We start from the raw sequence: 16,000 nt of genomic DNA, 5'->3' as shown, positions 1-16,000 counted from the left end.
GTTGTATATTTGTGCTGGCTCTTGCTTGTCGCTAGTGAATCAACGTGTTCGGCTTCATAGCGTTGCACTGATGCTATGCGTGCCGTGTGGACTCTACTGTCTCCATCCACTGTACAGCAGCAGCAGCAGCAGCACCACCACCACCGCTCCGTTAACATCCCACAGACTACACCTTCCGGCTGGATCCTCCTGACGAAGCACCGCCCGGCTGAGCCAGCCCGCCCGGCGCGTGGACGGTCCAGCACAATGGCAGGGGATTTGGGGGTACCTCTGTTGTATACCAACAACAGGTCGCATGGGTAATTCCTCTCCAGCCTTCCCGCATCATCTCGTGTTTGGGACGATTAGAGCGCCGCTGTCGGCTTGATGTGGCAAGAAAGCCGTGCGGGTGCGGGTGACGGGGCTTCTCGTCCAGGCTGTCGTCGAACGAGAGGATAAACGGCGTGGAGCAGGTGCGTTGCTGACTGATTTACCGCACATGTTCAAAACACCGAGGTGCAAACAGGGAGGACTTGGCACGAATTTCGGCCGTCCCAGATCCGATTAGGTGCATCGACATATAAGTTGTGTAATCAGATAATTCCAGTCCGGCTTGTGTTATCTCCGAGATATGTACTGATGTGACGTTGGCGTCACCAGTTGTGGTGGCATGTGTGGGTGTATGGTCACAGGCTTAAGTGTCTTCAGTCCATTCATAAATTGGTCTTTCCTGTAGGAGCTGAAGACTGTTTCTGGTTGACAGTACAAACAAAATGTTCATAGTTTAGAGTACAGTCAGGGAGTTTAGAGGATGAGCAGGATGGTGATGAAGATAATGATATCACAGATCTTGCAAATCCAGCTGCGGTCTTCATTGCATTCCCATCTTCAGGCTGTTGAGTCCTCTCTGTGTAGTGTTTGATGTTCTCCTGTTATCACTGGGGGTCCTTTGGGTGCTCTGGCTGAGTCCCTCGCCGTGGGTGTCGGGGGCTTTCCCGCCATAAGGCACAGGGATAATGACAGAAGACCAGGATAATTAAGCGATTCTGTCTCTATTAGTGGAGCTTAGCAACACCCGAGGTGGCACATAATGACAAGACAAACACGATGCTGGTGAAATTTAATAACCTCATGGGTTTTCCACTGTGACAGCTCTATTCCTGAAGCCATTGCATCACTCCAAATGCCCACCGTGGGATATTTTAGGAAACCGTGTCAAAGCAGGGGTCTGTTTTGGGAAGTTCAGTCCAGTCACAGGGGGCTACCGCGACGGAGCTCAGACGGGAATTCATGGGTGATTGAATATAATCGGGTTTAAAAATACAGAGGGGGAACAGTGTCGGGAAGTTGCTCAAGTGCTGCTTGGTAGGTGTTCCAGAGCGAAGCATCGGCCTAATGCTGCCACAGTTTGAGGGGTAGCACAGTGCAGACAGGCTGAAAGGATAAGCCTCTCAAAAGCCAGCACTTTACAGCTAAGCGCTTCAAGGTTCCACCTCATCCAGGTATGACACTGACACCTCAACTTGTTGTACTGACTGCTAAAGCTTACGCCTCAGTCACTGCAGTCAGCCCAGTTAACACATGAGCTTTTCGCTTATTCTTAACTTTTTGTCATGCAGTTTATTTTATTGCATTGGTGGCACCACTGACACCATTAACGGAGCAGCTCAAAGGCCCTTCTGTCATCTTTGATGGGAAAGTTCACCTTTGCACGGAAATCTCCATGTTATTGGCACTGTTGCTGCTATCGGAGTTGTCTAAATTTAGCATAATCCAAATCTGTACCAAACCTCAGTTATTTTCCTACCACTAATCTCAGTGTAAGGGATGTTTTCACCCTAATCTGCCTGGATGATTTCAGTGTAATATAATCTGGCTGAAAGAAGCACTTTCTCTTTCTCTTTCTCTTTCTCTGTCTCTGTCTCTGACTCCCAGGTGTAGTGTAGCTGGGGGGCTCAGCAGGATGGAAATAGATGCCCGTTTTCGCTACTATTTCCAGCACCCGTGGTCACGTCTCATCGTGGCCTACCTTGTCACCTTCTTCAACTTCCTCATCTTCGCCGAGGACCCCGTCTCCCACAGTCAGACAGAGGCACATATGATTGTGGTGGGCAACTGCTTCTCCTTCCTGTTCAACAAGTACCCGGGCCTCGGATGGAACATCCTGAAAGTAGTGTGCTGGATACTGGCCATAATCACTGGCCTGTTAGCCGGGAAGTTTATATTCCACCGCCAGCTCTTTGGTAGGTCATGCGCACAGTAATGCAGTGGAATGTGCATAGTAATGGCTCTGCTGAGGGAGGGAATCTTCCTCCTGAGTTGTTTTTGTTGTGGCTGTTCATCAGTGAAAAGCACCTTACACTCATGCTCCACCTTTTGAGTAGCAATCAGATCTAGTCTTTACAATCAGCTCTCATCATTGTATCTATGATCCTGCGTCCACTTTCTCTTTTTTACCTTTCTTCTCGCTCATCATGAGATCTGGGTCAAACTCTATTTGCTACCTCTGTTCTGTTTTTTATTACACTGGTTCAAATCGAGCTGCAGCTATCAATTACTGTCATTGTCAGATAAGCTTCTGATTGTTTGCTTTGGTGAATTCATTGGTCAATGAAGTGAAGTGAAATAGTGAGAATTGCCCTTTTTTGCTGATTGCTTGTTTTGTTGGACCAACACCTGATATATTTAAAACATTTGGTCACAAAAGACAAGCAGAAACTGGGAAATAAAATGACTGAAATCATGTAACTAATCATTCAGCTGAAGGTTCAAGTGTATTGGTACTGCATCAAAAACAAGAAAATGTTATTAGTCGAGACTAGTTGGAGATTTATGTGCTGAGTTGCTGCAGAACGGATGTATTTTCCATATAAATTCGTAATGCATGTTTGGAGGCAAAAAGTGTCTGATACAGTAGAAGTTTAAGTGACTTTTATGGGCTCGTTCCTGCTTGTATCTGATTGGTGGTTCTTGAACATTTTGGCTTGTAACCCATCGCAAAGATGAACAACTTACTCACACATTCTGTCCACTTGCATGTGCAGAGCCAACAAAGAAAGAAAGCAAGGAAATAACAAAAAACAAACTTTTCTCAATCTGTTGTTGTCCTTGGACAACATTTCAATAAAAGAAGTGAAATGGCAGACAATAGTAAATATGTATATGTATAGGAGTGTAAATGTGCAGGTGCAGCATAGGTGTAAATAGTATGAGAAATAGTATGACTGTTTCAAAGTAGCGACACTTTACGCTGACACAAAAGATGGTTTTCTAAAAAGACGGACTCAAGCGACATCACTTGAGGCTTTTTTTCTGATTTTGCACTGCATCATTCAGAACCACAAATGACTTTAAACAACTTTTTTCACAGATGTAGTGGTGCTCTCCTAGATGTTGGAGGACCTTTAGTAATTAGTAATTTAGACCCTTTAATAATGGCCACATTACATGTAGGTGTGTCAGTTTCAGGGTCCCAGTATCTTGCATGCATACTTTGGACTGGCTCACAGGGATGTTTCCATGGAGCAGAGTCGTTATTAACAATGCTGCTGTAGCAAATCAAAATGTCTGCAGTGACAGTGCTGTGTTAGAACTGCTTGGCTTGCATTTAAGTGTCCCAGTAATGGACCAAAGTAAGTCATGAATGAAGCCATCATTAATTAATGTTTTCAACTACATGTGTGCTTTTCATGACATGTTATGACAGGATGAGAATCTCTGCAATGCAACATCCATCAGCTCCATATGCTTCATAATTTAAAGTCAGTGCTCACGTTGCTCACTTCCTGCACCTCTCACACCTCTTCGATGTATTTCCTCTTCTCTTTCACCCACTTGTCATCTTTCTCACCTCCCAACCTTTTCTCTCTTGCTGCCTTCTTGTCAGCTTGACTCTCCCTCCACAGTCATCAGACTGTGACTCCAGTCTCATCAGCCCTTCGTTTGTTTAAACTGTGCAGCAGTTTCTCAGTGCTTCCTATTCAACTCACACATTTCATTTCCTTCTCACTTCACAACTCATTTAGGCCCGGATATTATTGGCCACCCTGGCTAATCTTCATGGAATGAACCATTAGTGACTATAATTGAAGGATGGGGGTGTAGTTTTGTGAGTGATCATCTTCTCTGAGCATAGATAGAAAGCCAAAAGTGCAAGATGATATGATACTTTCTACAGAATACAGAGGGGAAATGGAACATGGCTTTGAGGACTGTGGTTTTCCTGTGGCCACAGGCCATGCAATCAATTAATTGCATGTAGTGTTTCTTTACTTGGGATCCATGGCCGAGTTTCTTGTCCTCTGGATAAGGACCTCACATGAGTTTACTTGATGGTGTATACATACAAGGTCCTTGGAGATTTCTAAGACTGAAATAGAGGAGTAAATTTGATACTCTTTTCAAATAAATAGGTCTGTAATACAATATATCATACATTATTCATCTACAAACTATGTAGCGGGCCCATACAAAATAATGCAACATGGAAATTCACAAGACAACAACTCGAGTTGTGCATATTGATAATTTTGGGCACCAAAAATGGTTTCACCAGCTAGACCGGATGCCAAACACTGATGTATCATTATGTTAAACTGCAAAGGTTTGTTTTTGGCAGTTACAAGAATAAGTTACCTCTAAGTTATCTATTCATGCAGAAAGGTTTGGTTTGATTAGCAATTTGACTAACATGCACCTTCTTGCTGAGGTTTAGATGAGAATATTGATATGACTCATTCAATATGAAGCTAGAAACGGGGTATAATTAGCTTAGCTTAGCATCAGACTGTGGAGAAATGCTAGCATGGCCAGCATTAAACTTTATGTTTCGGTGTTATTGGATGCTAGGAGCAGTGACTTCCTCTAGTCTCCTCCAGTCTCATAACTTTCTGGTGAGGACTCACTGACTGAAAGTTTAGACTACTATCTGTGTGATAAGGGACCAGCAGAGCTTGGTCAAATGTTTCAAGTAATTTAGGTGAACTGAACTTTTTTAAAAAAAAAAAAACAACTCAAAATTGTATTTTTCAGTCAATACAGGCGCAAGCCCGAAAACCTCAATGTATTACTCCACCAGCATTTACTCATTTGTGTGACGCATAGTGGTAGAGTAGGTACTTCATCTGATGAGCTTTAGTCGGCTCTCAGTGAGGTTTTACTACTAAGGCCCAATGTTTCTTGGTCAGGTCCGATACACTTACCCTGACTAAGGTTATACAGTACAAAATGTGCGCAGTTCACCCTGAAGCCAGGGACAGCTAATGCACTTCAACAAGCCTCCTAACAGATGGTATGTGTATGTGTGTGTGTGTGTGTGTGTGTGTGTGTGTTTGTTTGTACTTTCAAGAGTTGAGCATGTAAGAAAGGACAGATGAAGAGAATCTGTGGTTGGGAGGCTGATGTGGAGCAGTTATGTAATCACAGCTCAGGTAGGACATAAGAGCTGTACTGTAGAACCGGGCCGCTGTAAAATATATCATCTATTATAGATCTGTCACACAGGCCCACATGGCCCACCTACTGCACATCATGATGTCTCTTCTAAAGCCCTGCAAATCTCTACCTGCTATTTCCTCTGCTCTCAGCTATGGGGGCGGGCAGTGGGAACACTTTTGGATAGGAACAGTAGCCCATGCAAAGGTTTGAGTACCTGCAAAAATACTCTGGGGAATAATCTGCGACTGTTGAAAGTATTTCCTGCAGTTACATTTTCAGGAGTTGTTTTGTGATGTCTTTTTAACAAATGTAATGCCTTCCATTGATAACTAGAGTCATTTTGAAGCTCATGCAGTTTGCAGCTTTGCTTAACTTGGGATCATTTTGTCACAAACATGGAGACAGTCACTGTTTCTGAAAGCTGACAAATCGCCTGCACCATTTATCATTTATGATGACCTAGAAAAACATTTTATAGTAAATTACACCTCCTCTGCCCTCTAGCGATTTAGTGTGTTCTTTTTTTCTGTATTTCCCGCAATATTTCACCCCCCCTCCCACCCAAAAAAACCCACACAAATTTTAATCCATTTGTCTCATAACCATTTCTTTGCAATCCTCATTCGTGCTTTTCAGTCATGTTGGTAGAGTACAGGCAGAGGCATTGTTCTGGGTTTGCCTCTGTTTGTTTGAGAAAAACAGAATAAACTCTTGATGATAAATAGTTTGTGACAGATTGTGTGATTTAGGACTACATTTGGGGGTTCAAGGAACAACCTATGCTGTTCCTTTCAGCCACTCGAGGCTATGTGTGCTCCCTAATAGAGAAGGCAGTAGCCAGTGACTTCTGGTCATTCAGACTGAGACTGGCTGTCATTATGTGTTTGTATTAAATCTGAGGTCACACAGGGTCTGTGAGCCATCTATTTCAGTTTGAGTTTGCTTTGCATACAGTCATGGATTAGGTGGAGCCACCTTTTTAAATTTTAAGGCCCAGAAACCCGTTTGAGCCAATCGTGGTTGACCACAATTGGCTCAAACGGGTTTGCTGTAGGTTGCAGCGAATCACTACTGAACACTACACAACACTACTGACAGATACACACAATTCAGTTAAATTCATATCAATTCAATTTCATTTAAAGCGCCAATTCATAACACAGTTATCTCAAGACGCTTTACAGATGTGTAAGCAACAACCAAAAAGAAGAGAATCAGAGAAAAACAGGTCCCAGGGCAAAACCCCACACTGAGTAAGCGTGTGGCGGCAGTGGCGAGGAAAATAAGATCACACAAACTAAAAGACTGAAAAACAGAGATGGATCTCGAGATGGATTTTAAGAAAGTTATTGATTTGAGTTGGCGGATGTCAATCTGTTAGTCTAGGAGATGTGACGGCGAAGGAGGCTTAAACCTCAAGTGACAACATCCATGAGGCATTGAAACAAGAGCTCTACAGGTCAAACGGTGGGGAGGCAGAACATGTGAAATCCGTTTAGTTTCAAACCTCTCCTAATGTTCTAAGTATAATGCTAATAAGACCTTGTCGGAAATATTAGGAAACACCTTCGTCTAATTCACACAAAAGACAATTGTCCTTTTGTTCCTTTCATTGTACCAGGCTAATGAATAGTTCAGCACAAAATCACATGTAAAACCATAACTTGTCCTTTTTTACATTTTTTTTAGTGGATTAGACAAAGAACTGCTGGTTAATAAACTTCTGAGGTGCTGATTTAGAGATTTCGTTACCCCCGAACAGTGGATTGTTTTAAATTTTGTGACAGGAACACAGTGTGTCCATAAAAAGGAATCTTTGATCTGATAGCACTGAAATTGTCTTTCAGGTTGTCCAAATATGACCGATTTAGTGTTTCATAATATTTATTATTACAGTTGCCTCACAGACAACTTTCTGCAGTGATGCATCACTGCACCGCTAAAGCGTTGGATCGTGGGCCTACCTTTGCAGTATCTCACGACCTGTTTCCATAATGGAAAAAGTCAAACTGCTTCTCATTTCTCTCACATGCTGCTTCTGTCTCCATATTAGCATAATATATTCACCTATCTCTCTCCAAGGCTTTGCAACTTCGAAAAGGTAAATGGAAGGGTAATCATGAGTCATGTGGAGTGCAGTCCTAACCGGATTAGGACCTACTTTGCATGTTATTACCGACTCTTACATTCAATCAAACACTGACTGCTCATCTCCACTTGGACGAGTTATTTAAGGCCCCAGAATAGCTTGAGCAGCGCTAAACATGTGCCAAGCTGAAAACCTGTTTCTGTTGATCACAGCGCTGTGAACGCTATTGGATGTTCAGCTGTGTGTGTGTGTGTGTGTGTGTTAGAGAGGGTGAGAGGGTGCTCTGTTGTTGTAGCGCCTCTAGGCCCCTTTCCCTGATCTTGATGATCGTAGCCTGCAGGATGCCATCTGGCTTCTGTCATATGCTATTACTGTGCCATGCAAAGGGTGGGATGGCTTATGTACAGCGCTGTGTGGCTGCTGGTAAGAGTGTGTGTGTGTATGGGTGGGTGACAGGATAGGGGTTCTTAATATTCTTTTTTTGTGTGTGTGTGTGTGTGTGCGCGCGTGAATCACTGCTGGGTATTTTATTGTCCCTGTTGAGAGTATGTGTAGTATTCATAGTAGCACCACAACAATTAATCTTTTAACTCAGTGACAATTATGACAATGATTTAATGATTTTAGTCATTGGTCAAGCAAAAATGACAACAGAATAAACACATTTTATTGACTGAACTAAATTTACAGTACAGTCAATTCTTTTCTTCTTTTTCTTTGTCTTTTAAGTGTGTCTGTGTGTGTTATGTGGAAAGATTTATTGAGGATCTACCATTAAAAAAAAAAAAAAAAAAAAAAATGGCTCAGAAATATGCAACAACACAATACATCATAATGAGGGTTAACAGGCTAACTTACACATATTTCTATTCATTAAACCACACGTTTATTGTTTAAGGCATATTAAGTATTGCTACATCAGTCTAACCAAAACATTACACATTACATTACACTTCATTTTATCCAAAGCGACTTACAGAGTCACAAGTTCCAGTACAATAGAATTAGAGCTAAAACATAATTAAAAGTGCTTAAGTAAAAGAGTAGGAGTAGAAAGCAGGAGAACATGAGAGAGTGAAGGGGTGTTAGAGGGTTAGGGTTGTTAGGAGAGAAGGTGCAGTTGGAAGAGATTAGTGTTCAGGTGCTTTTTAAAGGAATAGAGGGACACCCCTGCTCTTACTGTGGCTGGTAGGGTGCTCCACCAGCGTGGAACGTTGTGGGAGAAAAGTCTGACTTGGGAGTTCCTTGTGTGAAGGGATGGCAGAGCCAGACGAGGTTCAGTTGCTGAACGTAGAGCCCGAGAAGGGTTGTAAACCTGAATGAGAACGCTCAGGTAGCCCTGTAAGCTAGCGTTAATGACTTGATTTTGATTCTGGCTACCATACGTGACCCGTGTGGTTGGATGAGTAGCGGAGTGACATAAGCCCGTTTGGGTTCATTGAAAACCAGACGCGCTGCTGCATTCTGGATCATTTGTAAAGGCTTGACCACACATGCCGGGAGGCCGTCTGAAGGGCGTTGCAGTAGTCAAGGGAGATAACCATGGCCTGTACAAGAAGCTATTAAATTTACAAACATATATAAGTAAGAATAGCAGCAAATCCACACAGTTGAGAAGCTGCAAACAGAGAATGTTTGGTATTTTTACTTTATATGTCTTCAGTGTCTTAAATAATTACCCAGTTATCAACAGTTTCCGCTTTATTGTACGTCGATCGACTTTTTTTTGTGTTCAATGTAATTCGGCACCTGTTCATCTGAATACATTTAACATTATTCTGGCATCTGTACAGCGTATTGCCAAGGAATCCACAAATAGCAACATGAGCCTGTCTGATCTATACAGCTGATCTGCAGGTATCTACATAATTATCAACCTCATGAGTATTCAGGCTTCAACCTCAGAGTGTCCTGTGTGTTTTATACTCTCCTTCAGGTCTGACCTGCCTCTGTATGCTGCCCTCAGAGGTTGTCACCTTCCTCTGTAAATAATGTATGATTGCTCTGGTGTCAGTGCGCTGCTGTAACCTTGCAGCCTGAATTTATACTTCCTCCTTAATGCATAAATCTCTATGATGTCAGTGTCTGTGATGCATCTCAGGATGGTATGCATCTCTGTGTGGTTTTATTCTTGTCTGGGAATCCAGACTGTACACTAAACATTACCACCAGGTTGTGTTTGTGTTTGTGTTTGTTGTCATGCATGCAGTTATTTTTAATGCCTGGTAAAACCCACTGTGTGCTGCCTGCTCAGCACAAAACTGCAGACACAAAGTTAGCAACTCGCTTATATACACAGTGGAGCGTTTAGCAACTAAAAGTGGTGATTTCCCCAGACTTTTACAGACACCAAAACTGTGTGTATATATGGAATCTTGGACTTAAATTCATAAGGTGATCACAAACAAAACTCTAAATGAATGTTAATGCTGCTATAAATGGTCTGGCTACATGATAATATGCCTGTGTTGTGTTGGTTTCACTGCCCCCCAGTGGGCAAAATCTCAAATAATGTGAAGGTGCAGTTTGGTTTTTACCTTGTGTTCGACCCCCAGTTCAGCAAAAATCATTACACCGAGAAAAACACAAATGTATCGTAACATTTGATAAACCTGCAGATAATTTTTCATTGTCACCAAGACATTGTTAAATTGCCTTCCACTTGGAGTGAACTTCATGTCTGTGTGCTGAAAGTAAAGGCCAAAAATCAAAGGTGTTTGCACAGCAGACTGGGAGACAAAGACGCAGCAGTAATGAGGAGAGTTAGCAAACAAAGGAGACCAGCCAAAAGGAAATTGCATATTTACCTGCAATGTATGACTCCTTTGGTCTGGAGCCAAGCCATAAAAAACAAAATGAATTGATCTAACAGGCTTACTGGAATACATTGGAACAGTGGCCCAGGAGCCAGCTCTCTGTGTCTCTGCACTACTCGCTGCAGTCTCCCTGAGGGGACTGTTCTGTTGTCACTTCCCACCTCTGATTTATTATCCAGACACTTAGTTACAGAGGAGTCCAGCTCTGGGGAAACTGGTGACCGTAGTCATGGCTATTCCCCAAACTCCCCTTGACGCTGTGGAAGAGCAACTGTGTGATGAATGGGTATGCTAATATGCTAAGATCTATGCAGGGCTATTGCTAGCACTGTCTCCACTCTGGGTTTGTGTTTCTGCTTCATTCAGATCCCTAAGGTGGCCTGAATTGTTGTTCCAGTGCCTTAGATCAAAACAGGATACAGTGGAACTTTAGTCTAAAATAGATTGAAACGAAGAGTGTAGCTGCCTTTACAGTTTGCACATATTGGTACGGTGGCCCAGAAGCCACCTCTCTGTATCTCAGCTTTCTACATATTGTGTGCAAAGTGATTCAGGAGTCAACATGGCAATGATGGTTTTTCATGGCCTCGTGTTTACTTCTGTCATTGTTAATTCTGTTCACATTTTCCATGTGTGGCGTCCTCTTTACTGCGCTACAGTCAAAATGTTTGAACAAGAGGACAACAGGTGCAAATACATAATAGGATGGTGTTTTTCAAGCCTGTGTACTGGGAAAATGACCAAGTGTGTTTGTGAGGTTAGTAAATGAGCTGTCACAACAGCTTCAGTATTTCTTGGATAAATTTATTGGAACCTAAAGATGCTCCCTCATTTGGTTTTGATGATGGAATACTGTCAAATACTCGGGTCCAAAATCTTCGATTGGGTTGAAATTTGATGGCTGAAAACTTCATTTTCATGCTGATTCATTCTGAATTCAGTGACTCATTCTGCATTTGTTAAGATTTTGCACCCATTTATTCAGGTTTTCCCTTTAATTTGCCTCCTGTTTGTGTGTAATTGAGCAAGTCAGTACATTTAGGAACCCTTTTTGAAAACAAAATCTACTTTTTTACATTTAGAGCTCAAATAGTCATTCAGTTAATCAATCAGTGTGTCATTAATGTGTAAATATTTTGACATTCATGAAGCTATAGTGATGTCACATCCACAAATGTCAGAATTTATTGTATTACTCTGCTTTATATCTCTGTAGAATGATTTTTTTTTTACTTTTGGTTTTGGACTGTTGGTTGGATAAAACAAAGCTATTTGAATGTGTCAGCTTGGACTAACTGTTAATGATGACAGTGGCTGCCCCACTCGTTTATATGTGTCATTGCAACATCTCAGTCAGAACTGGAAGATGTAAAGGACAAAGTGATTTATATAGCTGATCGGCAATGAAACGTTTTATGATGTTTTTGAAATGCAAAAACATGCCATTTTGTGTTTCAACCTTGATTTTACACTCATAGCAATTTGTCAGACACAGTAATTTCTTTACAACTGTCATTACAGTTCCATAATAGTTCAGCTCACCAGCTTACTTCAGGACAAGTTAATTGTACCATTAGCATCTGCCATGGGCACGAGTGTATTGATGATATAGCAAAGGCAATTTAGGGTAACAAGACATTGGCTTCACCCAATTACCCCAACCCTCCTGTTGGCTCTGCAGCACAGCCTCCTGTATCGGTCTCTTTTCAAGGCCAGCAGCTTTCTCTGGAACTGCTCACTAGCCATAATATACAACACTGGGTCCAGGCAGCTGCTTACACTACACATGACCTCAAAGAACTCATAGGAGGCATAGAGGATGATGGTGTTAGATGGTGTAACCTGGTTGTTGATCCTCATGAACACCAGAGTGATGATCATGATGTGGTACGGCATGAAGGAAACCACAAAGATGAGTATGGCGGCAATGATGAGCCGCAGTGGTTTCCCTCCCGCCCGCTGGGCTCCTCTGTGCCTTCTGCCCCTCGGTAGATGCCTAAGAACACGAAATGTCATGATGTAAAAAGCCAACATGCCGCCAAAGGGTAGCAGGAAGCCTACTGTTGTTCTGATAATGGTCATTGTTTTTACGTAGATAAAAGGGCCCTGGATGTGGTCCATGCACACAGTGACATTTTTAGGTCGCTGAATAGCAAAAGTTACAAATAAGTCAGGAATGGAACTTAAGAGTAAAACAATCCATGTGCAGACTGAGCAGAGCTTGGCTTTGCCCACATCCCACCAGCGGAGAGAGCTGATAGGGTGCACCGTCCCAACATAGCGATCAAAACTGATAAGAGTGAGGAACTGGATGCTGCCATACACACTGATGTTGAATGAGACCTTCTTGAACTGGCAGAAAATCTCTATGTCTTTGAGGTACGGCCTCTGGAAGGTAAAGTAGAGGGTCAAAGGCACCGTGAGTATCCAGGCTGAGTCACACAGAGCCAGGTTCAACAGGAAAATATTGCTGGTGCTCCAGGTTTTCCTGAAGCAGGTGTAGTTGATTAGAGCTGCAGTGTTTCCCAGGATCCCCACAGGAAGGGCAAAAGTGAAGAGGACCAGAAGGATGAAGCAATACCACTTGCCGTTCTCAAACTGGCTGCAGAATACCGTTGACTGGTTCAGGAACTCCAGAAACACCTCTGGGAATCAGTTGCAGGAGGTTAGGAGAGTTAGTTTTGCAATGTTCTTACAATATTATGTTTTGAGAAGGAAAATTAGAAGCTGAGCATCTTTGTTTTGTGCTCCCATAAAGAATGTAAAAGGAACTGCCTGCTGCCCTGTAGAAATTACTCCCAGATTTGATTCTGCACCTCATGGTTTACATCCATTGCCAGTGTTCTTTGCCGATGCGAAAAGCACTGTGTCCTATATGTAGTGAGGTGGAAAACAAGGGTGGAGAGGTTGCTGTCATGGATGAGTGTCTAGCATGTTTGAATTTTACACAGGAAGCTGGTGTTCGCATTTAGAATCGCAATTAATGTTGATGTTTTCATGAAACCAAAACCATGATCTTGTCTGACATTAATGAAGCGTTTTGATTCCCTACCATCTTAATTATATTGTAACTGTAGTTAACTTCACGTTAGTGTTTCACTTGGATTAACAACCACGGTTGCCATGCGCTGGTACTATATATAATGTATTTATATTTGGATATGAGGTTGAGAAAACAGACACTTGGACAGCCTGAATTTTGGTTTTTAGTATAAATCAAGGTCCAGAAATATCGGTTCCTACACTTCCATACATACATGTATGATGAAGTTCAACAGTGTCTTTGTTTACACCCTCAATGACAGACAAATGTTTTCTGTATTGTTCAAATGGTTCCTCCAAAGCCACAGAAGACACTATACAACTATTACTGCCTGTAATTAGTAAATTGACCTTGACATGTAAAAGTAGATGGTGTGCCCCTTTAACACTCCAGAAACCCCGTGTCAGACAAGCACTCTACTTTTGTTTAGTCAGAACTACCACATAGAGATACTCCAAAGTATACAACAATCAAGAACTGCTATGTAAGGTGTCGGTCACAGAAAATCCTACCATATTGACCCAAGAATACTTGAACCTTTTGGCACTATAGGTTAATTATGATTGGTAATCAAAATGTGTTAAATCACATGTGTAAATCATAAAGTTTTTATACTGTCTACTTACTGAAGTTTAAACTGACACTGTGGATATTCTTTGCTATATATGGCATCCCCTCCTTAGTAGGCTTTATATTATAAGAGATTAACATCCTCCCGAATAATGCAGTCCGTTGTTTGTTTTATTGACTCTGCCAGTAAGTCCTGCTCTCAGAGAGTACTTTAAGTAAGATGTGTTCACCCTGTCTGTCCCAGGGCCCTCTGTATTTACAGTAGTTGTCTCCATAGTCTCTGAGAGGTCTCGGCACGTCCAGGAAGTGAACGCATGGCCGTCTGCAGTGAACAGTGAGACCTTACGACTGTCGATTTGCCGCCTCCGCTATGTCAGGCTCTTTTTGCACTTAATCAAAGATATTTTGAGAGATTTTGTGTCCACCCTTCAGTACCAATTGAAGAAGAAAATAAATAAAAGCTTTCAGCTCCTATTATATGTGATGTAAATATTAAATTACAGGATTTTTTTTTTTTAATCGCAGGATGACACCATAAATAGTAATGTTAGAAAATGAGTTGAATGTTTAAGAAATATTGACATACTGTAATGTCTAAGGTAGCAGTTGAGGTTAAAGAAAAAGAGATTCAGATTTTACTTGCCTCCTTCAGCCATGTCAGACTTGTTGCTGTTGAAGAGCAGAGTCATGATGAATGGAGACGGTGATCACATCTCAGGTCGCATCCACTCCTCCTCCACCAGCTGTGTGCTTCTCATCGGTCAGGTGCTGTCGGTGTGCTGCCTTACCTGTGTGTGCACGTGTGTGTGTGTGTGTGTGTGTGTGTGTGTGTGTGTAATACTGTAAACGGAGGATTAAACAAACCCACTGTGAAAACATCTGAGCTACATAATTGCTTGCCCATGTGCGCCAGTGCACGTGTTGAACTGACGGTCTCTGCTAGTTTGTTTTGTCATGTTTGTGTTTCTGGCTCCAAGCCTTTGTATGTACTGTGAGTGGATTGCTACAATAAACCTGACTGACTATATTACGTGCGCATTTCCCGATTGTATGTTATCTCATTGTCAGATCGAGAAAAGGACAGATAAACAAAATGTCAACAGTTTGAGTCCCATGATTGGCTGAGACGATATGGACTGAGTGGGTATCTAAACAATTTAGATATGCTATCACGTTTTATTTTACGTATGTTTCTCCCATCATAACAATTTTTTTGGAATCCACGTTGTAGGTAATAGAAACACTTAGCGTAATATACATCGTCCAAAGTAACCTCTAAAACAGAAACTAACAAAAATTAACCATCATTCATGAAGTTTAGGGTGTATTGCAGGATTGTTGTATTAGGATGCGTTAACTGTGTTAACTTGTAACTCAGTGTATAAAAGCCACTCAAACCCCAGAGATGATGCCCACAAATTGATTTGTTTTCTAAACACATAATCCTGACAAATGAGTTGACACAGATGTGGCATTCAAGATAATTTGATAGAGGTTAGAGGTACCCCAATAACACAGATGGGGGCCTGGATATAAAGGATGTAACAGCTTCCACTCTTCTGGGAAGGGTTTCCACAATATTCTGGATTGTTTCTGTGGGAATTTTTGCCCATTTATGCACTAGAGGATTTGTGAGATCAGGTACTGATCTGTTGTGCCTGATTTAGAGGTTTTGCTTTTAACTGGTTGTTAAGCACCTTGAGAACCCGGTTCTTAAAAGGTGCTATATAAAGTAAAGTCATTACTATTATGATGATGATGATGCTGAATGAAAAGGCCTGGCACAATCTCCATTTCAGTTCATCCCAAAGGTGTTGGATGGGGTTGAGGTCAGAGCTCTGTGTGGGCCAGTCAAGTTCTTCCACACCAAACTCATCCAACCGTGTCTTTATGGAGCTTTGCTTTGTGCAATGGGACACAGTCATGCTGGAATAGAAAAGGGCCTTCCCCAAACTGTTGCCACAAAGTTGGAAACATAGCATCGTCCAAAATGTCTTGGTATGCTGAAGCATTAAGATTTCCCTTCAGTGGAAGTGAGGGGCCGAGCCCAACCCCTGAAAACAGCCC

At 42.0% G+C, this 16,000-nt stretch overlaps 1 protein-coding gene across 1 annotated transcript in view; it reads left to right on the top strand.

The window, feature by feature from the left end:
* The window catches only part of tmem117 (transmembrane protein 117), a 38,606-nt gene continuing 22,606 nt past the window's right edge, over positions 1-16,000 (top strand). The window contains exons 1-2 of the mRNA XM_046394838.1: positions 1-452; positions 1,915-2,222. Of these exons, the coding sequence (XP_046250794.1) occupies positions 1,943-2,222 (280 nt within the window). The 5' untranslated portion in view covers positions 1-452; positions 1,915-1,942. The remainder of the gene's footprint in view (positions 453-1,914; positions 2,223-16,000) is intronic.

Source organism: Scatophagus argus, chromosome 7 (assembly GCF_020382885.2).
Source record: "Scatophagus argus isolate fScaArg1 chromosome 7, fScaArg1.pri, whole genome shotgun sequence".
NCBI lineage: Eukaryota > Metazoa > Chordata > Actinopteri > Scatophagidae > Scatophagus > Scatophagus argus.
The sequence above is the reverse complement of the archived record's forward strand: the minus strand, read 5'-3'. Positions and strand labels throughout refer to the sequence as shown.